General features: G+C 41.8%; 1 protein-coding gene across 3 annotated transcripts in view; it reads left to right on the top strand.

Annotated features, from left to right (window-relative positions):
- Nucleotides 1-26777, top strand: part of LOC122411446 (Glucose transporter 4 enhancer factor) — a 120578-nt gene that overhangs the window by 58399 nt on the left and 35402 nt on the right. For all 3 annotated transcript variants that reach the window (XM_043420217.1, XM_043420219.1, XM_043420218.1), the window contains exons 3-5: nt 11184-11455; nt 14123-14424; nt 20294-20338. In XM_043420217.1, the coding sequence (XP_043276152.1) occupies nt 11184-11455; nt 14123-14424; nt 20294-20338 (619 nt within the window). The remainder of the gene's footprint in view (nt 1-11183; nt 11456-14122; nt 14425-20293; nt 20339-26777) is intronic.

Genomic DNA, 26777 nt, shown 5'->3' with positions numbered 1-26777 from the left:
GGAACAACCTTTGAGCGTCGACCTTTCCTCGATGCCCACTCAACCACCAATTTCCTCTCCTTTCTCGCTTTAGCTTTTACATTTTTACTCCCTTTCGCTCTTTCTTTCTCATCAACTTTTGCACCGCGCCATAAAAGCTCGTCCGCATGTACGAGCGACGACCCGCGAGATCGCCTAATACTTGGCTCTAGCGATCGCTCGCCGCGGCAACGTCAACATCGGTCGATCTTCACCGCACGCATACGCGAAACACCACCCAATTGGATTGATCCCGAGCACGCTCCGAAAGTCAGCTTTCATTAAAAATCTCCGAGTTCAATTTATAAATAAATGAATTTACGATCAAATTTACTGCTCGAGATCGCAATGAATTTTATCCCCCGACATTTCTAGACTCGCTCTCCGCATTATATATTCGGGTACTCAAAAATCTAAAAATCTGTGCTATCCAATCGAGCAAAATTCTCAAGGCCGATTCGAATCGAAACAGCAATACTGCCAGCGCCAATTGAAACAACAACCGCAATAAACGTAATTGAAAAAGTTTTCGTCTAGCTGACGATTAACGATGATTATGACCTCCCCGAATCCGTCGTTCCCGCGCCATACGTGTGCACGCGGGGTCAAGCTCGAGAGGGACGATTTTCTCGTTGCCAGGGGCCAGTACGCTCCAGAAATTGGGGCAACGATCGAATTGCTCGAGGTACATACGTACAGGGATAACCGGGTTGCACATAGAGTCCCGGGTTGTAGCATATTACCTAACATACTCTCTACACGTAACACCAAACACATGGATGTATGTACGTAACTATATATGCACGCAGTAGTACTATCGACTATGTACAAACGCCGGAAATTGGGACGCTCGATCCAGGTCGTCGTCATCTCCCTCGCCCGCTCCCTTTTTCTCTTCCTCTCTCTCTCTCTCTCTCTCTCAGCCTCCCTCCCCCTTAATCGTGTTCCTGTCGCTTCTATATGTGTTAGAAGAAGGAACAGGTACACGGTGAATTCGACTCGGTAACCCGGATGCAACGCTTTCGAAAGTGGGTCAATGCTTTTCCTCTTTCCGCAGCAGGTGTCGCGTCATGGAAGCGATACGCGGAGGACAAATGAACAAAATGTTCTTTGTTTATGATAACGGGGTAACGAGGTGTATATCGTCGCGGAAGTGGGAGATTGAATTGTTTCAAAAATACCATCGCTAAAGGATAATAGTAGGCGGAATTCATTAATTCATTATTTATTTATTTATCTTATATTTTGCTTTTCGAGAATGCCTTTTTGCGCGGGTTTTTATGAAGTTGCCGTTTCGAAGACTCGTCCCGCGTGTGATCGACTCTTCGGCGATCCATTTTTTCTTTATCACGCATCGCTACCCTTTATCACAGTGCAAACATGACGCGCGCGAGAGCACGCGCGATATGTCACTTTAGGACAACGAAGACAGGCCAGGTGAATAGACACCGCCGCCGTCGCCGCCTGCTTTTTTTATCTCGAGCGTGTCGCAACAGAGATTTTTACGAGTCGCGGACGGAACGGACGCACCGCTCTCGCACAGCGCTCTCAAATAAGCGGTCCTGGGTTTTACTTTTTCAATAGAAATACAAAGAGGTTAATAGATAGACGAGACAGAGCGAAGAGATAAAAAAAAAAGGAAAGACACTAGTTTTAAAGAGACCGGACGCGAATAGAAGAAATTGGGTTAATGTTTCCTCATTTTCCAAGTCACGCTTGGACCTCACCCGTACCAACGAAAAGTCGATTCTGTTTCAAATACAGCCAACGATTGGAGGAGAAATAATAGGCCATCTTTTAAGGATGATCATGCGTTACTTGTCATTGAAAAAAGCCACTCAACTTTTTTCCTCTTTTCATGATCAAAAAAACGATTAAAATTTATTCTCGCAATTGTTGAAATAATGCGTAACTTGTTTGTTGAGATTGATCAATTTTTAATATAATGATAGCGGTTAAGGAGGTTGGGTACAAAAGTCTAAATAATTAGAAATTGATCAAATTTCGTGATAATGTTCTTCAACATCAAGTGCGAAAACACAATTTTTTTCAAAATTTTTCTTCTGCTTAGTTATCGAGTAATTACGCATTAAAGCAGATTTCTTATGCCCGGAATGTATGTGGAAACGCTATGCTTGTACACGTGAACTTTAGTGATCAACTACTCGATAACTGTACAGAAGAAAAATCTTAAAAAATTTGTTTTATCAAATTTGGCACTAAAGATCACCAAATTTTATTAAATTCTTATCATTTAAAAATTTTTAATGTATTTAACATGGTTTAGCATGGCAACATTGTATCGTCGCTATTTTTCCATTCCCGAGTTATTATTTTCACAAGGCGTTCTCGAGACATCATTGATGTATAAAAACATTATTTTTTCTTATTCTCGTTTTTGGCTCTTTCAATTCGGGAGGATCCTATTTCATTAAATCTAAATCATCGAGGGAGCGTGCCTGCCATAAGAGCCTATGTAAAAGGCTTTTAAAAAATTCTATTTGCACGGTGTGTATTTCTAGCTTATTAAAGTTGGAACTTTCCATTTCCATTATATTCGCGTGATCTTCCTTAACAGAAAAGCAAACAAAATTTCGCTCGAAATATCGCCCTTTCCTTTTTTTCCGATTCTTCGTTTTCTCATTTTGTATACGCGCGCGACTTTTTTCTGAACGAAAAAGCGCACTGTTTGTCACGGTATTTCACCTTTTTCAACGACGTTCCCGAGTTCGTTGAAAAATTCACGGGAATATTATACACTGCCGTATACGCCACCCCTCGTTTTACGTGCGTATCTCGCCGTGTATTTCGTTTGTAAAATTGTGGTGAATTCTCGCGCCGGGGCGTCGTTAACCCGACCTAACAAACCAGAGGACCGGGTAACCCGGATAGGTAAATCCGGGTCAAGCGTACCCGAGATCGTTCAAGGATTTTTCACCGATCCACTCGATTTTTCAACAGGATTCACTCGCTCCATTCATCCTGCAACTACTCATCATGCTCGACTCATTTCGAGACCACGTTTCGGGAGGCAGAATTAAGGGGTCTACCCTAACTATAGACGAGCAAGAAAAAGACTATTTTCACGAATTTTTTTCACCGGTATAAATTATAAATATGAATATAAAAAATGTTGGGTATAAAAAATACACTCTTAGAATGCACAACATTTTTTTTCCTTCATTTTCATTTTTCTCGCGGTTTTCGTAAAAAGAAATGAGCGAGAAGACAGGTCCAAAAAAAGATGGGTGTGCGCTGTTGATAAAATCTCTGGAATGGATGTTCGGAGAGAAATAGCTGTAGCGCATATCACGCGAATCCTGATTTATATTAAAAAACGACAAAATGTCGGACATTTTTCCGAAAACTACGAAAAAGCACGTTTTTTTTTCTCATCGTTTTTTGCAAAAACAAGTTATAATTCGATGAAAAATTGCAAAATTCGTATGATACGCGCTATAGCTATAATCATAAAGGGCGTGTGGTAAAATTTTGGTAAGGATCGGTTGAATAGTTTCGGAGATTTGCGGAGAAAACGCGCGAGTACACTGAAACTGCTCAGATCTTAATAAAATTGAAGTACCATACTTTTAAATCTTAAATTTAAATTAAATTTTGAAAAATCTAATAATGGTAGAGCCCTCAACACACAACGAAGACTTTTCGAATGGACTTTCGTTATCGAATGATCGCCGCGCGACTGCGAGAAATGTTTCCTTCAAATATTTCTAACCCGACATGCTGCAATAACCCAATTGAAAACTCACGCATTCGAAGCAAGCCAGTTTACGATCATTTCTCTCGAACATGATACAGACTCAGAAGCACAACCGCCTCCCTCCCCCGATTTTTCTCCCGAGTAAGAATGCGTGCGTACATAAAGTCGCCGCGAAGAGTTTCGCTCGTATCCCCGCGCCCTGCTCCCAAATCTTAGCCACGCGATAATTAAATGCCTGCCGAAAATCCCGAATGCAAGCTCTGCAACGGCATTTCGTACGAGCGGACGGAGCGTCGTCGATCGAGGAAAGAGCGAGAGGTCGTAGCCCACGTAATCGAACACGCGGGGTTATGGAAAGCACAGCTTTTTGTTTCTAAGCAATATGTCGATATACGGGAGAGTTAGGTGTCGGCGCGTGGCAACCGCTCCTGGATGCCCGAGAGCCGTATTACTTCTATATAGAGCGAGCGCCGTCGCCGGAGAGAAGCAAAAGCCTTCCTATATATATCGAATACATCGCGTGACCCAGTTTCTCCCTCTCCCCTTCCCGCCCGCCCTCCCTCTCGCATTCGTACACACATAGAGGCATCTCCAAACGAAGATGCAGAAGTGCAAGTGCGCTTGCGCACTTGTTTCCATTTTCCTACGTTTCCAGCCACGAGTTCTCCCCCGGGAATTCCGGCGGGAATTTAACGCTCGACGATATAGAACTCGCCAACATCCCCTCCGCGGCGAAACTCTCTCTTTCTCTCTCCCTCCCCGCCGCCCTCGGTGCTCTCTCCCTTTATGGCCTCCCCTTTATGGACTGATTTCTCGCGGGTGAGCCACCCACCGGCCAACAAGACGACCCATTTCCAGGGCTCGCTCCGAAACGGCGCCCCTCGCGATATGGGTCACGGAACAGCCAACTTCCAGCGTCTCCTTCGATCCTCTCTCGCCGCTTCACTTTCATCCCTCGCTGACAAAAAGCCGTTACTTCTTGAGGAAGCAACGATCGCCGATGCCCCCCTTGAGCCCTTATCGACTCTCGACTCATATTCCTATGCACATTCGTACTCGCGCGCGCGCGCTTATTACTTTTACTGCACTCGGGTGCAAGTATACGGGCATGGGGTTTTTGCTGCAGTTGGCACAACCGGCGGCACCCGGCTGTATTCCGCTCTCTGTCTCTCGGAACCAGGTCATCCGAGTACTCGTGTCCTGGCTCTTGCACTCGCCAAACACACCAACACGTGTTAACAGTCCCGCTGTACAGGAGATTCGCGCGTCCCGGATCCCGGTGACCTCCTTTTTCATCTATCGCTTCCCAGTTTTATGCGGATTCGCCACTTTTCTTTTTCATCTTTGTTTTCCCTGCTCTCAAGTTATACACTCCATTTTTTACATTTCGCTCGAACAGAAAGCTCGAGATATGAAAAGATTTCGGCGCGTTCGCTTCGTTACTTCTGCCCGGACCACTCTCGCTGCGCTGATCGAATTTTTTACATTCGCCGTTCGTTCGCTCGTGCGTTTACTCTGAGGCGATCTTCTCGAGTCTCCAATAAGATTCGAGTTAAATCTGCTCCCTCCAATTCTTCGCATTTATTTGCCCGTGACTTTGGCCTAGTACACGGAGAAAACGGATTCGTTTTGTATAGCGAGGAATATATTTTTTTTTCAAGAATTTTAAAAGTATTTAGGCATCGATTACAAACGGCATAGTATTTTTTGAATTTTACAATTTTTCATTCCTTCAATTCTAAACAGCTTCACGAGCATAGCAAAAAGTGATGCACGTGCGAGAACTATATTTCGTTTTGTTTTCGAGTGTTATTCGTCATGTCCAGACTAGCGCTTACCGATAAGTGTTTTGTTTTTCAGGGTTGCCCGAGCATACTTTGCAATACAAACATTTCAAGTGACTGCAAAGATTTTTTACTATGCTCATAGAGAAAAACACTCTTAAGGATTTTCGGTACAGGCGATACAATGTTGCCATGCTAAACCATGCTAAAAACATAAAAAATTTCAAAAAGTTCAGAATTTTATAAAATTTGGTGAACGTATTCTTTAGTGCCAAATTTGACGATACAAATTTTTAAAGATTTTTCTTCTATACAGTTATCGAGTAATTGATCACTAAAGTTCACGTGTATAAGCATAGCGTTTCCATATATATATTCCGGGCATAAGAAATCTGCTTTAAGGAGTTTCGGTACAAAAGTCTAAATATTAAGAAATTTATCAAACTTGGTGATAATGTTGTTCAACATCAAGTGCGAAAAGACAAATTTTTTTCAAAATTTTCTTCTACTTAGTTATCGAGTAATTACGCATTAAAGCAGATTTCTTATGCCCGAAATGTATACCTATATATATGAAAACGCTATGCTTATACACGTGAAATTTAGTGATCAATTACTCGATAACTGTGTAGAAGAAAAATCTTAAAAAATTTGCATTGCCAAATTTGGCACTAAAGAATATGTTCACCCAATTTTATAAAATTCTAAACTTTTTGAAATTTTTTATGTTTTTAGCATGGTTTAGCATGGCAACATATTGTATTGCCTGTACCGAAACTCCTTAACCCTCTCGGACCGTATGTTGCTTCTACGCAACACGCGCTTCCAGGCCCAATGAAACTGCATCGGTCAGTAAGGTCGGGGTTCTAACTGCCTATTTCAATCAAGCAAAGTTAGATTGCACCTTAGATACTCCTAAACCAAGAGATAAACTGCTTTAACTCATCGAAATATCAATATGAAGTCGGCGTTTCATGTTGAGTTGGCGTTGTGTGAAAAGGTGCTTTAGTTATCGCAAAAGAAAAGTGGGTATAATTTTTTTTTTCGTACTCCAAACGTTATTTCCTTTCAAAGGGAAGCTAATATGATGTATTTAAGGTATTCGGTGCTAGATTCATTCGTAAATTTTCCTGATTTTGCTCCCCAAGGACCTGGTGCTGCGCGCAGCGAACATTCAAAAATTCATATTTCCCAACAAAAAAACCGAAATGTCACAATGGATTCGGAAACTAGAAAGTATTTTGAGATAAAATTATGAAGGGAATCATTTTCGGTCAACGCGAAATAGGTCTCGGTCTGAGAGGGTTAATACGTAATTACTCGATAACTAAGTAGAAGAAAATTTTGAAAAAATTTGTCTTTTCGCACTTGATGTTGAAGAACATTATCACCAAATTTGATCAATTTCTTAATATTTAAACTTCTGTACCGAAACTCCCTAAGTCTTTTGAATAAAAGGGATGAGCAGTATTGGTCTTTTTACTATGGTGGATAGAACACTTCTTATTACTGCTCTTTGAAGTAATGCCGCAATCCAGTTCTATACTGTCCCCGAGATACTATATTCCTCTAGAATTTTCGGCCTCGTTTTCTCCGTGTATGAATATCCGGTGCAATATCGAAGCGCGCAATGTTTGCGTATATTTGAACGAAATAATGACTCGGTAGGAGGAATACTCGTATTTTTTTATCAACGGCAAATGTAAACACGCGGATATGGTTCGTGAGAGCGTTGATATAGGTCAAACGTACGTTATGTATTTTGTTAAATAAGCTCCGGAGTGGGTGGCGTTCCACGTATATTCAACGAGCTTCTGGGCCGTCCAGGTACTCCTGCTCCACTTTGGCTCAACCGGAGCCGCGTGTACGTGTAAAAATAGGTCACGCAACACGGATTCACCCGATCCCGGTGGCCTGATTCTTCGCCAGGGCTTTTTTAAAAGCGATGAAATTCCTCTTAAATTGAGAAAAGTCGTAAGTTTTTAAATCATTTAGAAACGCGTGCTATTGGGCTGTGCGGGAATACACAAAATAACTCGACGTAAAGTCGGGATGCGGTGAAATTTATTGGTGTATTTACCTGTGTGTAGGTAAATGGACGTTCTCCACTTCCGGGTCATCCAGGTCTCGTGACCTCGTTCGTAGCGCGCTCGGGAACTGCGTTCGCGTAAACGGGTTATCTTGTACAAATGCATTGACCTTAATTCTCGATTTAAATTTGCATAATAATGGTATACGCGGTGAAATTCGAGTGAATTACGATTTGATCCGCATCATTGTTAGCTCGGAAATGCTCGAATCCATAGAAATCCGTTGATGAGCTTAAAAAATTTAGGCGGAATAACATTTTCACGATAATACGGGAATTGGAAGTACGGCGGCTTAGTTTTTCACTCGATCGGTTTTTCATTCGTCGGGGACGCATCGTCGTTGGCTACAAAACGATGTTAATAAATAGTAAAAAGCTTGCAACGAGGGTTCGGTAATCCGAACGAATCGAAACTTCTCACGATCCCATTTCGCATCTTTTTAACTTTTTCATTTAAACGCTCGTGCGTGCGTGCGAGCCCTCCCCGCCTTTTTGCAGCATCGGAGTAACGAGAAAAATACCAAGACTCTCAAATTATCGTTCGCAGCCTTCGCGATCGCTGCGCGATAGACTCGTTACGAGTGAAAGAGAACAAAACGATTTTTTCACTTTTTTCTGCCCCTCCCGGCCCTCTGACGCTCTTTATTTTTATTTTCCTTACGCGAACTCTCCCGAGAGACTCTCTTTCGTCAATGCCCCAATCTTTTCCCTTCCCTGTCAAGTTTCGCGGTACGGAGAGAGAGAGAGAGAGAGAGAGAGAGAGAGAGAGAGAGAGAGAGAGGCATCGAACGTCAGCTCCCGTGACGTTAAATATACCCGGAAGGTCTTGAAACACACTCGACTTTCGAAATGCCCCCGAATCACCTTCCTCCACAACAGCTGAGGAATCTGAAAGGTGAATAATAATCCGAACCGCGAGGACGTTTCGCTTTCAACGTTGTTTATTTTTACTCCATACGTTCCTTTGGATTCTGCGGAGTCTTTTTTCGTCGTCTTTCGATCACTCATCGATCGACTGACCCCGCAGCAGAGCTCGTGTAACTCGTCGTATCCCCTGTTCCAAAATGTTCTAACCGCATTAAATTTTCATTGCCAATAATGCGCTCCAGCGTAGTAAAATGAGGGAAAAAAAATGATAAACGAAAATCGAAGCAAATTTTTTCTTCGTTTGTGATTAAAAATCTAGACTCTCTGCCCTCCCTGGGATCGTTAACCTCTTTTCTGACTTTTTGTACACACCAGCTATGGGACTACTTGTTGCCGATAGATACCGTTATAACGTGGACTAGAACGAAGTGAAAGAAAGAACAGGAAAAAGGTGACGCGAGCCGTTTTCCTACTTCGTTCGTTTGTTTTTTCTCCTTCTTCTTCTTCTTCTTCTTCTTTTTCACTAACAAAGGCTGCACGAAAGGTATTTATCTTTGCCTCGGAGATTGAGAAGGAGACCCGGAGAGAGGGAACTTGTGTATCTGGAGTAAGACGAGAGTGACATGGCCAGCGGAGCGCGTTACATACACGGTGACTGAAAGCGCGACGGCCTTGAGCGCAGTCTCCTTCGCTCTGCCCCTTTGACTCTATGCCATTTTGTCATATGCGTGCACACACTCTCGCCCATTACCACATACCATTTGCGCGTTAATTAAACGGTTCTCCGGGACTCGTCCACCTCGTATTATCTCCGAGTTCAAACGCCCTGCGACAAAAGTTATAAAATCATTGTCAAATAATAAGAATGAGGAAATGATTGGACGGGTTTGAATTCCCTTCGATTACGAAGTGGCAACGCCTCTAAACACGAAGAGAGTTCTTTGAGCTCTCTCTCTCTCTCTCTCTCTCTCGATATGGCTCGACGGTGCCGCTGCTCCGCTCGCCGCACTCCGCTAACGGTATATCCGTGAAGAAACTCTTCGAATGGGAAAAAAAGAGATTAAATAAATATCGTTTCTCATTTATATCTCCGAACGGTTAACCTTGATCGATACTACGAAATTCAGAATGTGTGCCTGTCTTTTGTATTTCAATTGTAGCGCAAATTTACCGTTTTTTATTCACCGAAGAAATTTCATGCTCGACGATGAGGTAAAACATGTTTTCAGCGGCGCTTGCTCATACTTTTCTTTCCCATTTTAAACAAGTCTGTGAGTTTTTTTTTCAAACACTTGGATCAAGAGTCATTCGAAGATATTTGAATTTTCGAAATATTCCGATGTGTGTTCGCGGCCTCGAAGTCGGTTTGTTTTATTAATCGCGCGTGGAAAACGGAGGCAGAAAAAATATTGGACCGAGACTCGATGCATCATTGTTTTAATTATTCAAAGTCACTAAGTATTTGCACGAGTTTCACTGCACGCCGATCTCCCGAGATGAGAACAAGCCCGAGGATCCTCGTGGGCCCCCGTCCCGTTTGAATCCACGTCGACGAAGCTTCTTCGACACGTGTGGAAAAAGTGGAAGCGCTTGTAAAGTGACGGACAGTACGATTGAAGAATAAAGAAGCGAGTTTTGCCATCTGGTTATTTTTACATAGTACACGGTACTCGATAATGTACGTACAATTTTTACGTTCTACGGCGCGTACTACTCGCGCTGAATAATTGAAGCAAACATTGCACGTCGAAGGGTGAACGGACCCTTTTTTCCAGTGTTATTTACAACTCAATAATGTTGATTCGACTTTTCCTCGTGGCTCTTTCTCCTTTCTTTTCCTTCTTTCTCCTTTCCTCTTTATTTTTTTTTCAACCTCACTCGTCACATGACCCTTTTTCACATTGCATTTACCATTTTCTCTCGCGATCGGTCTCTTTTTTTCACGCAGTAGAAGACACGCGAACTACTCACAGCAAAGAGACTCACGCCGCTCTATATACTATTCCGTGCGGATGTACGAACTTATCTTTATATATTTACTCTTCTATGTATCGTCCGAAAACATGAAAAAACTCGTGTACATAGGTATAAAACGATGGGAAGGCAGCAGAAGCACCGGCGAATAATCGTCTTCCGTGAAACCGTAAAGGTCTCTTCCCCCTCCTCGCCTCTCTCTCTCTCTCTCTCTCTCTCTCTCTTCCGTGCGATGTATCTTTTTTCCTTCGTTGTCTCTCGTCGCTGTCGAGATAATTCTTTGCGGCGTCCCTCACCAGCTGGAGGTACCATTTACCCGTGTGCACTTTAACGAGAGAGAGAGAAGGACCGCAGCAATCAACCTCGGTAAATTCTTCAACATTGTCCACGAATCCTCTCCAGAGAATTTATTTCTTCGTCCACTTGTTTATTCCTTTTTTTTATTTGCTTCGTGTTAAAAGTCCTCGCCGCGCAGTGCCTCTTTATCTTATTCTCATATTTTTTAGTACTTCGGGCCACTTGAAATCGAGGGAGCAGTCTATTTTTACGAATATTACGATTGACAAGTTTATTTGGGTGCTTGGAACGAAATTTTTTGTGGAAAACGATTGAGCCGTCGCAGAAAATAATTTCGATGAGCATTACAGTTTAAGGGTGCGAAAAGAGAGTGCAATTTCAATCAGTCGCGTATCCGCGATCTCGAAATTGAAATGTTGCAAATGTTTGATTTCAGTTCGAGAAAACGACGACCGAGCACCAGTTCGGATTACGAGAGATCGTACAGCGGCGGTGGGAGCGCGAGTACCAGCAGCGGGAGTGGTAACGGAAATTCCGGATCGAGTGAAATAATGGGAATACCACATCGTTGCGGACGCGAGGGTTGCGCCGGGTTCAACGATAAGGGTGACTGCATGGACGAGTGTGCAGCAGCTCTCGTCCTCATGTCGCTATCTTGCTCGCCTCACAGTCCTCATGCGACACCGTTTCACTGCCAGCAAAATTACGGTCAGTGACGCATCATCTTCTCAATAAGTACTACCATCATTAACGTCCTCATTATATTTCAATTTTCAACGCTGTCCATCGAGAAAATCCTATTTCACTATATCTCTACGAGAACTTTTAAGGTATTCCTCTTTCGCGTGACGGTTTTTTTTTGGTGGCGCAAAATGGGGCGCTCGAAATTTGCACTCATTACTTACCTCTGAGAAGTCGTGCGGTCATATCGAAAAAGCTTCTGCTTCTAAAATTTTTCCAACTTCTCGTTAAGAGCTAAACTCGCTTGGAATTTTCGAAATCGAAATTCATTGAGGCAGTTTGACCGATTAAAAAAAGGCAAAATCGCGACTGACAGAGCCTTTTTTCCCGTTTTATCATTATATTCGCGTCGAGGTCCAGAACAAAATTAGTACTCGCTTTTCAATTTTATTTACTATTTACTTCGGAATATTTAATTGGATACGAATGACTTCAATCAATCCTCAATTTTGAACTATCAACAAATTCATTTTCGTCAGTTTGATTTTTTTTCCACTTCTTCAAAGTATACCAGAGATAAATAAAATCGGAGTAGAAAACATTTTCGAATGCGTTGGGCCAAACAGAGATCTCGTCGATCGACCCCAAATATATTTTCTTCTGAATACATTTTTATGTCCGCATGAAAAAAAAAATGAAATAAAGTTCTAAACGAAAACAAGTTTTATATACATGACTGAGCAGTTGATTATTGCAAAAAATTGAGGTGTTCCGGTTCGATTGATTTCCGCTACACACCGCACGTTAAACTACGCGATATCGGTACGGCCGATGCGAGTCTCTTTCTCGAATATCGTTGATATCCTTGATAGTGAAAAAAAAAAAAAAAGAAAACAAAGAAAACGAAAGAGAGGCTCACGCTCGTAGCTCCTCGAGAAATAGTGCTTCGAAACAAGGAGAGAATAAGTAGGACGAAAAAAAAACAATAAAGAGAAAGAATGACTTTTTATTGTAATCGGTAACGAAAGCACTGGCGCGTTCGACTATGGTTTTGCCGTTTTTTTCTGTAACGGTACTTTTGCTTCATAATTTATGAGAGTTTACGAAAAATGGGTGAAAAAAACGAGAAAATACGAGCCGAGTCATTGCGTCTACTGGTGCGTTCTAAAATCATTTTTATTAATAAAATCGCTTCGCTCTTGCACGGTCTCTACTGACTCTCCAATAATCTAAGCATTGCGTATCCCTGTGGTCCCTTTATTCTTGATTTCTGCATCGTTCTCGATGGTTTATTGATAAATATTTGTCCCCCTTCTCCTAAACTCGAAACACTTTTCGAGCTCCTTTGTTTTCATCCCCAGCAGTTTGGAAGTTACTTTTCCCTTTTTTCAGGATAATTTGATGACGAAACTACCACGATAACTCGTAACGGCACACTGTAATTGTTTCGTGTGGCTTTACTACCGACATTACGAGAGAAAATGATGGAAAGAAAAAACCATTCAGGGGTTTTATCGTCGCACCAACATCCAGAAATGAAAACTGTACTTTTTGTTTGACAAATTATGTATCGATTCATCTTATTCGCTGCGTTTTTTATTTTTCGCCTATTTTAAAAATGTTGCCTGTTTTTAAATTAGCCATTTCTCCGAGGCGCATATTCTCAAAATAATGAGGCCCGAGTACTCATTATTGAATTAGCTACGCGACCAACTCGACTCGTGTATATAATTTTCTTACAAACTTTAACTCGTCCGAAAAAATGGCAAAAAATATTCGACCCTCAATAATTTATTTATCAAATAAATTTGATAATTTAATAAATATAACTCGATGCTCACAAGTCCCAACAAGAATTGTTACAATACTCCATTTTTATTTATAGGTCAAACTTGAGAATTTCTTAGGATTTCATGATGCCGAGCGCGTTTTGTAACAATTTGCTGATTTTTATTAGACAACGATCTCGTACGCGTACAGAAATTTATATGTACACCATCGAATTATCCTTGATCCGTTTTTAGTACGAGTAATAAATGAAAATTATGGCAAGGCTTGGAAAAAGAAAAATAGTTTCGAGGTTTTTATACGCTTTATTATATTCTCGTCAACTCCTAATCGAGAGTAAACGCAGTGAGAGCTCGGTACTACGAGTTGCAACACTCTTTCTTTCCCTCTCGCTCGCCCGCTCGCTCTACTCCGAGATATAGTATACATAAATTCACTGCGATCCAATTCATATATATATACACATATATATGAGACTTTCGCTTCTTAGGGAGCAACGAGCTGTCTCTCGTTTCAATCTCCGACTGCTGCACCACGTAAAGAAAAGTATCCGTGTGTACAAATGGAAAGACATTCAAACGCTCATTTTCTCGCCCTCTCTTCTTCTTTCCCTCACTTTTCTTCGTTCTCCTTTCACCGAGCATGCGAATAAACCTCCATTAATTTCCACATCCGATTATGAATTTTGACACGTAAATTCAATCAAACCTCGAATTCAGGTTATTCGATAAAAAATGATTCCTTTTATTTCGAGTCGTTCCGAGTGCCGGAATTGACGGGATTTTCGATCATTTTTCTCGAATACAATGAAAAATCCATAAACCCCTTTTTCCCGTATTCCACGTGCGGTTACACTCGATTAATTGTTCGTATTTGTGTTTTTTTTTGCTCCATTATCCGTTAAAGGTTCTTGGGGCGATCAAGGAACCAATGCCCCGATGGTCGGCTCACCGAGCGCCGGCGGTGCCTCAAGCAGCAGCAGCAGCGGAGCTTCATGGCGTACCGGAACTCCGAGTCCGTCGCTCAGCGAAGATGGCGTTCCGACCAATGGCTCAATATGGCCGATCCCGGCCCAGCATCCATCGCACAATCAGCTCGCATATCCCGGAATCGTTTCCGGCTTACCCTTCGAGGGCACACCAAACGGGGCACTCGACGAAGGCATCGTTCCTGATTACCTCGAAGACATGCATCCACAGAAGAAAAAGGTGAAACATTTATTTATTTATTTATTTATTCTTTCGCGTGGTGGAGACTCTATCCATTTGGCAATCCAAATATATTTATTCCAGCTATGGCACGCTACGCTCCTAAAAAAAAAATTGGTCCCCATCGTAAACAACCTCGCTCAAAATAACCATTAACAAAAAACCGATGAACAATATTGTCGTGATGAATAATATCGCGATATACAAAATAATTCTAATATCCCAAAACAAACAAACAAAAACACACACACACACGAACCTATCAATAAGGAGGAAAAAAAATGCAGGGTGCTGGGTGTTCTCGAGACATCTCGAGAAGTTAAACATGTTAAAAATAATAAACAATAAATTTATAATGAAGCATTTCGAATCTAGTTATGAAAGTCCGATGAAAATCAATGCTTCAAATGAATATTTCAATTATTCTTCATATTCCAGTGATTACAAACTTGAAAGTCATTTCGAATAACGATTATTTATTATTCTCGCGGTTATTCCGTTCATGTATTGTTCATCGGTTTTTTTCTTCATGGTTATTTTGGGCGAGGTTATGTAGGCCGGACACCAAAAAATTAACGCAAATCATGACGACCACGCTCTGGGATCTGGAGGGAAACTCCTTGACTCCCGACAGAGTCTCCATTCGTCCGATGTTTTGGTTTTGGGCCAAATTCTCAGTGCGCGATGATAGCGAAAATTGTGTCTTTGAGATGGGGAGGGAGATGGCCCGTGAGACGATTCCAGGACAAAAAAGAGCGAGATTTTTCAAGTATTCGTGAATTCGTCTTCAGCCCTTTTAATTATTTCATGTTTGGTATTCCGAATCTCGTGTCAGGCTGTCGAAAAATATTAAAATTGATCAGCAGATCTTGATCGATTAATGTTTATCGCTATTTGAGACTCTTTTACCATTTAATTAAGGTAGGAGTCGCGCGACAATCGATATCAGATGAACTCGTCATTTTTTAATTATATCATTTTTACGTGATAAACTTTCATATGCCTGAAGGATTTAATTAATAAGTTACCGAAGATCATATCAAGAAATTTACAATCAAAAATAGAAATATAACACGGCATCTTATGAGAAACCCATCCCGCCAACACTATGATTGCAGAATTCATTTCCTTATCGATTAGATACAGTTTATGTTAAAATTGCTCCTCGTAGATTATATTATTAAGATTCCAATGTAAGAACATACAAATATAGGGCCATCGACTCATTCGAAGAGAATTTTTAGAATAATCTCGATGAAAACTGAGAAAATGGCAGGAAATCGACTGCCATGATGTATACATATATGATACTTTTCGTGATAGTCGGCGAGTTTGGAGGCTAGGATATCTTTCGACTGTCAGGTGAGAAGAAAACCGATATATATATATATAAATATGTATATATTGAAAAACCGAGTCAAATAAGCAATCATAAGATATTTCTAATCATAAATTATTAAATATGATCTTGTGTAAATTTATACGAATACAGTTTAAATTGCCCTAAGATTTATTCAATACAGAAAACCTTTCTTATAACCTATTTTATTTGGACGATTAATAAATAGTCATTTGACCATAGAGTCGCGCGACTCTTACCTTAAGAGGATGGATCAGTCAGTATATCGCAACCGTGAGTGCGAGAGAGATGGTTGCAAATTTCGAAATCGAAATTCTTTGACACAATTTGACCGATTAAAAAAAGGCTCTGTCAGTCGATTTTTGCCATCGTTCTGCGTAGGCTGACAGAGCGGTCGCGAATGAGTTTGAAACAATGGAATCTATTTGAAAATTGTTAATCAACAAGTTTCCCGCCCCGAAAATAACGGTTCGCGTACTTGAGCGTGGTATTGACAATATCGAGGATTAAAGCATAACCTTGAAGCGCGCTCCACTACCCCTTTATGAATCTAATAATATATCGGTCAACGGCCACAAACGCGCTTCGAGCAGCTTCGAGCTTCAACATAGCCTTCAACGTCGATCATTCCCGCTTCACGACGACCCGTGTTACATTCTCCGTCCACGCGCATCAATCGTCGTTATGATTGTCAAGGAGAAAAAACAGCAGAGTCTAAAATCGCTACGATGAATACTAATGAATTTTTGCCCGGCGTTTATCGATCGTTCGCTTCTGTCGAGTTCTTCTGTGTTTTAATTGGCTTGGTGATTTTTTAAAATAGATAATCGATTATAAGGGAGTTAAGGAGTTTCGGTACAGGCGATACAATGTTGCCATGCTAACCCATGCTAAAAAAATTAAAAAATTCAAAAAGTTCAGAATTTTATAAAATTTGGTGAACATATTCTTCAGTGCCAAATTTGACTATACAAATTTTTTAAGATTTTTCTTCTACACAGTTATCGAGTAATTGATCACTAAAGTTCACGTGTATAAGCATAGCGTTTCCATATATATAGGTATACATTCCGGGCATAAGAAATCTGCTTTAATGCGTAATTACTCGATAACTAAGTAGAAAAAAAATTTGAAAAAATTTGTGTTTTCGCACTTGATGTTGAAGAACATTATCACCAAATTTCATCAATTTCTTAACATTTAGACTTTTGTACCGAAACTCCTTAACGTGAATCAAATGAAAATCGAAAATTCCAACTTTACGAGTTGAAATTTGGAAATATGCTAAAAATATACAGTGTGCATCTGTTCCCGGAATTCTTGTAGGATCTTCCGTCTAGTTGTTGAGAAAACAATTAACGAAAATCACATTTTTTTAAAGCCTTCTGCACAGGCTCTTATCGCAGGCACACTTCCTGTACGACGATTTGGATTTAATGAAATAGGATCCTCCCAACTTTAGAGAGCAAAAAGCGAGAATAAAAAAATATAATGTCTTTGGATATCAATTTTCACCCTCGTTTTACTTGGGAATGGAAAAAGAAAAACACTTATTTGAGGTTAACGAGTAATGACTACACAAACGGTGGAAGGTTTGACAACACCGTGAGCCAGCTGGTTTAAAATATAGATATGCATGCGCATGTAAATAGAGAATATGGCTGTTGTCACATTTTGCTTGACGATTTAACTACGAAAGTATTTTAACCGCTATCATAATATTAAAAATTGATCAATCTCAACAAATAAGTTACACATAATTTTAATAATTACGAGAACAAATTTTAATGGTTTCTTTGATAATGAAAAGAGCAAAAAAGTTCAGTTGCTTTTTTCAATCACAAGTAACGCATGATGTTCCCTAAGGAGGGTGGATCGCGACGATACAATGTTGCCATGCTAAACCATGTTAAAAATAATAAGAATTTAATAAAATTTGATAAATGTATTCTTCAAAAATATATAAGACGATATAAATTTTTTTAGATTTTTCTACCACATAACTCTCGAGTAATTGAACACTAAAGTTCACGCGTATAAGCATAGAGTTTACACATTATACATTTTTAAAAAATTTTAGTTGTATACTTGATGCCAAAGAATGTTATCACCAAATTTTATCAAATTGTGATTATTTTGATTTCGTGATCCACCCTCCTTAAGGAGGGTGGCTAGCGACGATACAATATTGCCATACTAAACCACGTTAAATACATAAAAAATTTCAAAATGATAAGAATTTAATAAAATTTGGTGATCTTTAGTGCTAAATTTGAGAAAACAAATTTTTTAAGATTTTTCTTCTGTACAGTTATCGAGTAATTGATCACTAAAGTTCACGTGTACAAGCATAGCGTTTCTATATACATTCCGGGCATAAGAAATCTGCTTTAATGCGTAAGTACTCGATAACCAAGGAGAAGAAAATTTTGAAAAAAATTGTGTCTTCGCACTTGATGTTGAAGAACATTATCACCAAATTCGATAAATTTCTTATCATTTTGACGAATGTAGCCACCCTCCTTAAGGTTCGTTCTGACGAAATCATCGACGGCTGTCAAAAAAGATGATAATTATTCGGCAACAAAACAGTTTCGATCCGATTATTATTTGTTCTTCGTAAGAAATTCAATGTTTTGTTTTGTCTTCCTCGTGATAAAGTTATTCGTCTATCCTCACATGAAACTCTCATTATTATAATAGTCGTGTTCTGCGTTAATTATTCCGTGGATTAATTTCAATGAAAACATGTCATCGAACGAGACAAGAATCGTTGATGACGTTGATACGGAATTGTGTAATACTCACTCGTCTTTGTTTATGAGCCAATTATGGCATGCATGGGTAAAACGAAACGGAATTAAATGCTTACGGAGCGAGATATATATAAAGAGAGAAAGAGTTGTTTTGCAGAGGAGAAACAGAAATAGAGGGGAAGAGCGAGAAGGAGAGAGGAAGTTTCCCTCTGGTGGTGGAATACCTAACCTTGAGGGAGGTACCGCCGCGTGCGTGTACGCGCGTGCAGGTATTTTCTCTGTCTCTGTCGCTTCGTGAAAAACTCGTTGCTTTTCTTGCACGAATTATATCTCTTTTTGCCCCCTTCGTCTTTGTGGAGTGAAAGTTTTCCCTCTCTCCCTCGATTTTCCTTTCACACACGTCGTTTTTCTTCGGCTCGTGTTTTTCTTCATTCGATTTTTTTTCAACGCCCAACAGAGTAGTTACACTTATCGTGTATAATTGTAAATCCGTATACGATTGCTCGATTCCACGCACGCAAGATATTCCACGAGCGCGCCAGGGAAGAGTTTCAGAAACGCGATAAAAGCAGCGCTATGCGCGATCTTTATCGATCGTTTAGAAACTCGTTTTCTCTTTTCAAAGTTTCTCGAGACGAGATATAGCCCGACCATGGGAAGCGGAATGAAACGGAAAAACATATGGGAAAACAACGGGGCCACCTCAGTTTTCATTTCGTCATTCGAACCCACACCGCAGTCGGTTCGCTCTGTTTTTACGCGTTTTTCACAATGTTTTTTTCACTCTCCGGTAGAAAACGTGTTCTCGTAATTTCTTCGATAACACAGTTTGCGGCCTTTGTTTATGAGCCAGCTTCACACCGAGCGCTCGCACCTTGAGACCCGATTTTTTCCTTTGTCCTATCAAGGTCGACCAAGGCCACGACCAATTACTGATATTTATTTTATTCGCTCCTTCATTTTTCTCTACTTCGTCATCGTTAACGAAACAAAGCGGATTTTCTCTCTAGTTTCGTCACGTATAGGACTTCCCAGTTCCCAGGGAGCAGAAACCTTGACGCGAATCCCTCCACCTCTCGCCCATTCCCGTTAAAGTTAAACGATTAGGCCCTGAGCGAACCGCGCGTGCGCCGCGTCATAAGTCATAATATTGTCACGAACCACGAGATGGCATTATATCGCATCTGGCGTTCCAAAACAAACAAAACGAACGTCATCGAACCTCTCTTTTTTTTACATTCTCTTGTCTTACCTTTTTTTCAGCACGACAAGTGTCTAATCTTGCATTTCAGACATCTTTTATCTTTTTTCTTTCTCTATTTCTTTTCCTCTCTCTTTTTCTCAACGCCCGCTTGTTGCACACCGCTCAGTTTCGAACCTTGAGGTATTATCGCTTGCCTCTAATCTTGGCTCGGACTACTCGCGCGCAACACACACTTCGTCGTAGTTCTCTCTCTCGCTCTCGTTCGCACTCACGTTCGAATTTCTTCCATCTCTATTCGTATGAAAATAGAGAAGCAATCTCCACAAATGACACTGCCGATCATGACGATTTTAACAACGGGAGTGAGCTAAAAAAATATCGATTGGTATCGAAAAGTATCGATTGGACAAAATTTTGCGCAGAAAACGACGAATTTGGAGGATAAATATTTAGAACGAGCTTCGAAAAATTCTTTGACAAATCTTTATAAATTAAGGTTCGACAATTAAGTTTACTCGTATAATTTTTTACCTTTTCGTATCATTGCAGATTCGGTCCCGAAATAATCGCGTTCTCGTCGAAAACAACTCACCGGTAAGTAGTTCAAATACGACCGAGCATTCTTTAAATTAATTTTCCGTTAACATATCCGAGAAAGGTTCGATCGGTGCGCATCTAACGTGAATTCGATTAAGAGGCCATTTTTGTTGGCAGGTTATAAAAAATCTATCGAATCCGAATAAACTCGAGAAAGTGATGGAAAAATATCAAAAATTCATAAATTATCGACCGAATCGAAGAGAAGCAAAAACAAAATACCGATTTGAAGGTCTTGCGAGATGAGAGTAAGAGTTAATATGCCTTTGAACTGCGATAAGGGGGATGCTCGCGAAAAAAGAAACAACGGCGACATTACGTGACACAACCGCGGCTAAGTCGGATCTGACCCAATTGCGAGGAGCCTCGTTGTTTCGTTTGATGTAAAATGATAAAATGAGCTCTCTCGCATCAAAAGTCGTTCACGGACGTTTTTCCCTTTTCGGAAGATAACTCGAGTGGGGTACCTTGACAAAAATGTTGAAAAAAACGGAAAAAATACGAGCTTTTGACGAATGGAAAAATGAAAAAGTTGTACGAACGATATTGCTTAAAGGCACAGAGGAAAAATTAACACGGACGGAAAAAGATTTGCAAAGATGATCGCGTATCGAGCCAAGAGACCCGCGCGCGATTTCTCGCCGCGCCTCTCTCTAACCGTATCTGGCAAGCTCATTAGGAACGAAGAGACGAATAGAGAAAGAGGGTTGGTTCAACTACGATGCATTTTTGTTTCGTGCGCGCTTGTATGTGCACCAGCACGATCATTCTGGAGCACGAACTTTCGGTCCTAATAATAGTATCCAAACGGCTACGAAGCATCCTCTATTCGACACACATGCAGAGTAGCCCCACGGGCTACTCTCGTGTCCCTGTATATTATCGCACACGGCCTTGCATGGCTCGCCTGTTACAGTAACCCAACTCTCGTCACAAATTTCAACCGCGGATCTCGAATCGGTCATTATACATTTGCAAAAAAAAACCATTGTACGATTTTATCATTGATTTCGATGAAAAATACCCTTTCAGCGAGTCCACGCGTTTCTTTTTTAATGCTGCATCGCGCATCGCGGACCATTTTATTTCTTTCAATTTGATGCAAAACTCGATCGAAAAGAATCGCCGGAATCGATATTTTTGTCGGTGCAAAGAGAAAACTAGTCGAAATAAGTTACTCCGGTTCCTTGGATTGGGAACGAAAGTCTCCCTCGAACGGCAAATTAACAACGACGGTCCGTCAAAGAGGTCAGCAGGAAAATACCTCGGGAACAAGTATAGACGATTGTTCGAATAGAAGCGATGGAGAAAAACAGCCTGTGCATGAGCGTAGTACCTGAATAGCACAGCGGGGAGGGGGATTACTCTTATCCGAAGATTGAAAAATCTTATCGTCTCTCGATTTCCGCAAGTTTGGATGCGACGCAACGTACGTAGGCGTCAATTCGCGTGAAGAGACGGAAGATATCGAGAAAAAAAACAATGAAAAAAGAGTAAAGAGAGAGAGAGAGAGACGATCGAGACCTCGAAAGTGGGTAAAGTTGTGCGAGTGCACGCGCCGTTTTCTCACATTTTCTAGTACGTAGTTGTGAACTGGTGTGTTGCTAAAACGTGTACGAATGCTGGTATGACTCTATCGTTGTTTCCCCCAGCCTGCCCCTCGCCGCGAGTTTATCCTCTCGTTGCAGCAACGAAGCAGCGTCGCGCGGGGATCGCGCGTGTGCAGCGACGGAGCAGCGGCGGAGGTGGAAGCGGGAACGTTGCGGCAGCAGCGGCGAAGGGTGGGGGGGGGGGGGGGGGGGAGAGTTGCGATGCAGCAAAAGTATAGTAGGATGAGGCCGGCCGGGGCCGGGCGACGTGAAGAGCGGTTCGCTCCGCGTGACGTCACTACTGGCACGTGTCCCTTTTCCAATCCCCGCTGCCTATCGTCCTAACTAACGCTCCGAGGCACCGGTCGTGGTTGGCGGCTTTTCTATACGCGATATGCAACGCGCCGCTGCAGTTTCTATGCAGCTCCTTCCTTCTCTCCTCCTTTCCTACGCCGCTGCCTCGCGCCCTCTCTCCTTTCCCCTTTTGCCCCGATGGACTGTTTCGCCGCCCGCTTCGTACTCCGAGGACGCTCGGGCGCTTCGAGCCTCGTTCTGTAGAGGAAAACTCGGCGGGTGGGGGCGAGCTGAGGTCACGGTGGCCCTGACTGCACGAGCGCGAAATCATTCTTCTCTATATATGCTTACTAACTGCAATACGCGTCTTCGCGTCCTCTGTTTCAAAATACACTTATATATTTTCGATATTTTACACATTTCGACTGATTTCCGTGCCTATGGACGTCGATTTTTTTATGTTTTTCACACTCGTTAACCTCCCAGCTGTGCGCCGCTCGCTCCGCACACCGAGACTCGAAACTCGAGCCGCACGGGCCGTTATCCGTTACGGAAAATTTATTTGCACTGTACAAGCTCGTGCCTTTCAACCTCAGCATCGACTGCTGCCCGATCGTTTTTCGCTTCTTGGGCGAGGACCTTTGCAATAAAGTACTAGGAACGATGAGTCTCTTTTCGCTTACACGAACGACTAGTTTTTCACGCTTTTCAAAATGTCTTTGTCGTCCAGTCACACTTGTTTCAGGTGAATCGTGGAGCGATGATCGTCGACCTTGATCACGGGTCGATGGGCAAATGTACACGGAGAGACTTTCGTAGCAAAGATTACTATGTTTTTATCGTAACGTCGGACCACATCGATATTATAATAATAATCGCTACAGAGTGTGTCAAATAATGCAAAAGTTTGGGGAACCATTACCACAGTTCATAGTAAATAACGCGCTGTACTATATAAAAAATCAACACCGAGCGAATTTTCATCAAAAACATGGTAAACAATGAAATGATTTGATGAAAATTTAGGAGATAACGTAGCAGTCGTTTCTCTGTGCTATTCGAAAAATTGCTTAGTTTCGTATTTTCCCTTTTACCGCACTCAATTTTGCGCAATAACATATAGCAAAATTCATGCGCTCATACCAATTATATACGAGGCGTTGCTCCGTATAAACATGAAAATTGACCAGTGGCACATAGTAAAATTTCAAGCAATTTGTCCAGCCCGATTCACCAATTTTTAACATTTCGCCAAAGACGCGAGTGACATTCGGATATCGATGCATCGTTCGATGTAAGAATGTCGCAGACCTAAATTTTGCCTGTCGTACATAGAAATATGAGACACCTGCTTTCGGCATCAAAATTACTATGCACTTTGGTGAAATGTAATTGAATGGCGATATAGAACAGCGCTGCTATAAAACATAGCAAACTTTTCTAGCAAATTCATCCGAAATATTCGTATAAAAGTCTCTCCGTGTGGGGCTGAGCTTTCGCTGCGAGGGACTCGAGCGAAAATAATCGCTGAAGCTTCAAAAATTCAACCGTTTTGTGCTGGAATTGGGGGGAACGATTTGTCTAGAGCGATTCGGTCCCGCAAGGTCGAACGCGAGCGGTGAGAATTTTAGCTGGCGTTCCAATTGGTAAAACCACGTAAATCGTCGCTTCGCGTACGAGTGGGTTTGTCGAGCGCGCGAGACAGCTCCGGCATAGTTCACTTTTTTCTTCTCCTGCGTTCTCCGGTTCGCCTATCGAGAAATGGACTTTGAATTTGCTCGGCCGGTGTGTTCGCGCGCACCCGGAAGCTTCGCGTACCACTCCGAAGGCTCTCGCGAGCCTTAATTTTAGCAATTTGTCCATTATTCCACGATCGACGACACTCGCGGAAGAGGAAGCGACACAAAAAGTAACGTTAAATGGTCTTTCCTTACGTGGAATAAGGGAACGCGAACGAAACGCTTTTGATTCGTCGATCACACGAGATTCACAACCGATAGAAATTCTCTGGCACTTTCTGTTCGAATATCTAACGTTTCGCGAGTCCTCGATTCCAGAGGTAAAACCGAACAAGGTTTTTGACACATTCTAACGAGCCTTGGAGTATAAAATCAGAGAAAGAGCATTAAAAACATATGTTCAAGGGAGGCAACTCGAGGGACAGCAAATAAGAAACCGTCAGAGTGGGGAAAAGATTTCATAAGAGTGCTAAAAGAAGTAGAAATCTACGATCATCAAAAGAAGAGAGACAAAAACAACAGAAAGTAGTGTTGAAAAATTTTTGATAAATTTAATAACGAGAAACAAAACTCAGCGTGTGCACACATACAGAAATAATTGAAAATGAAGATAAACCTTGGGAGTACTGGGAGGCGAAAAACGTCAAAGAAAAAAATGAAGAAACGTGCAGGATGTGCAAGCATGAAAATGAAACATTGGGACATATAATCATTTGCGAAAGAGGAAGGCAGTCAATAGCAGAGAAAACAAAATAGAAGTGTGGACAAAAGAGGCTAAACATGGGTACAAGGGAAGAGTTGATAAATACGTTGAGGGGAGAAATTAACGTGCAGCTCCGCCAGTTTTTTAGAGAAACAGAAATAATATGTGGAAAAGGAGAGAAGGAAAGTGCTGTTGTTATTGTTAGGACGTATGAAAATAACGTAAATTTTGTAAAAGGCCGCAAAGCTCGTGCAAATGAAACTCATTAGCAAATAAATTTTCCGAAATTTTCGATCTTCGCGTCGTTCTACTGTCATCGATCCTCTGCACTTCCTGCTCCGATATTTTTCGTCAGATATACTCGAATGAAAACGCGCGGCAGAAGGAACGCGCGGTCCGCATACATTACGATGCTTGCTAATACAAACATATGCGATAGATAAAGGAGTTGATGAGTTATTCATGCGAATATTCCTTACTCGATCGTACTCGCTCCCGCTCTCCGAACTGCACACCAAGTCGCTAAATTAATTCCGATTTTATCGATCGTACACAACCGTCGAATTAATTACGGTGGGAAGGACCAACGGATAATTAATCATGCGCGCAGGTATCGCAGGCCGCATTAAAACATCGGAGCCTACCTCGCCTCTCTGCGCGACGTCTCAATATTCAAGAGGACTCGTACGCGTATACGACCAAGCAAATTCACGCCATTGTTTGTACGAGCTTTCTTTTCTCTTTAAATCTTATAACTCGTCGGATTTACGAGGGTGAAAAATTCTCGGGTGACACAGAGAAAGATTGTGTCGACGGGGACTATTTTCGAAAACGTCAAAAAAAAAAAAAAAAAATAAAAAAAACACTTCGACGAACCGTTCCCCAGGAAGGTGACAGAAAAAAGAAGCTTCTTATCTCAAGTTCGTCTCTTATTATCGAAATCTAAGTTATCCGGTTAGCTGCCGAACAATTACGCGGTTGAAGAGCTGACGATTCACGGCCACCGAACGTTTCTATATAATTAATAGACGCGCATGTATCGGCCCATTGGTGTAGCACGTCGGTGAAGATGTGTGGTTGGCATTGTATCGCCAGACACAGCGTCGTAACGCGCGTCGATCGTCATTGGGAATCGAGCCGCGCGCAAAAAATCTCCACCTCTCCGCGATCCGTCACTCCGCCTCGGAATTTCCCCTCGCGCGAATCTTCAACGGAGATCTTCGGCACTTTTTCACCCGGGCGCTTGCGTAATCGCTCGAATATTGCGTAAAAGTTGACGCGCGAGCCGACTCGGCACGTATTTCCGTGCCCGGCAACACAAAACACGGACGAGCCAAAATTCCTCTTCGTGCATACGTACACAAATATAGACGTACTCTGGTACGAGTATTTTTATAAGTTTTCATAGTCGCGTTGATAGAATGGACCGACGTCTCTTACGAAATGGCGCGGTCGATCACCGGCAATTCGATCTTCGAAAAAAGCTCTCTCCAAAGGAGTTATCGAAACGGTTGAAAAGCGTACGGAAACTCGTTACTTTTCAATATGTCCCAGCTGTGTTTTTTCCCCTCCTCCAAATCGAGAGTTGACCAACATTTTCAAACAAAATCCACTCGTCACCGAATCTTGAATCAACAGAATTGTACGAAGTTTATTTTGCTCGAGATTTTGGAAAAATATATTTCCACCAATCGTTTCTTCCCGTCTAAATAACGAATCATTATAAAAATAATTCGTGCTGAAAATTTGTTGCACTCAGTCCGACGACTTTCATCGAGCGAAATGAACGCTTTTCGAACGATAGCGCATGTAAAAAGGCGATTCCCTGGGAATAAGAAAAGCGAAATAAAACGTAACAGTGACGCCGAGCCGGCCGGCCAGCCGGCCGGCCGGCATGATAATAGTTGTCTGAGTAGGCGCGTGGCGCGCCTAACTCGGCCTCGGTTGAGTCGGGTTATGCAAAGACGTGAGATCACCGTATGGAACGCCAGCACGGAGAGCACAAAATTGTTTGCAGTGTCCTTGGCAACTACGCCAGGACCAACGAGCAGGAGATCTCGCTGTCTACGACAGCAACGCCGAGGAGTCGATCTTCCAAATATGTGTTGATG

The sequence above is a fragment of the Venturia canescens genome, chromosome 5 (genome assembly GCF_019457755.1).
Source record: "Venturia canescens isolate UGA chromosome 5, ASM1945775v1, whole genome shotgun sequence".
Lineage (NCBI taxonomy): Eukaryota > Metazoa > Arthropoda > Insecta > Hymenoptera > Ichneumonidae > Venturia > Venturia canescens.
This window is presented reverse-complemented; position numbering and strand designations above follow the sequence as displayed.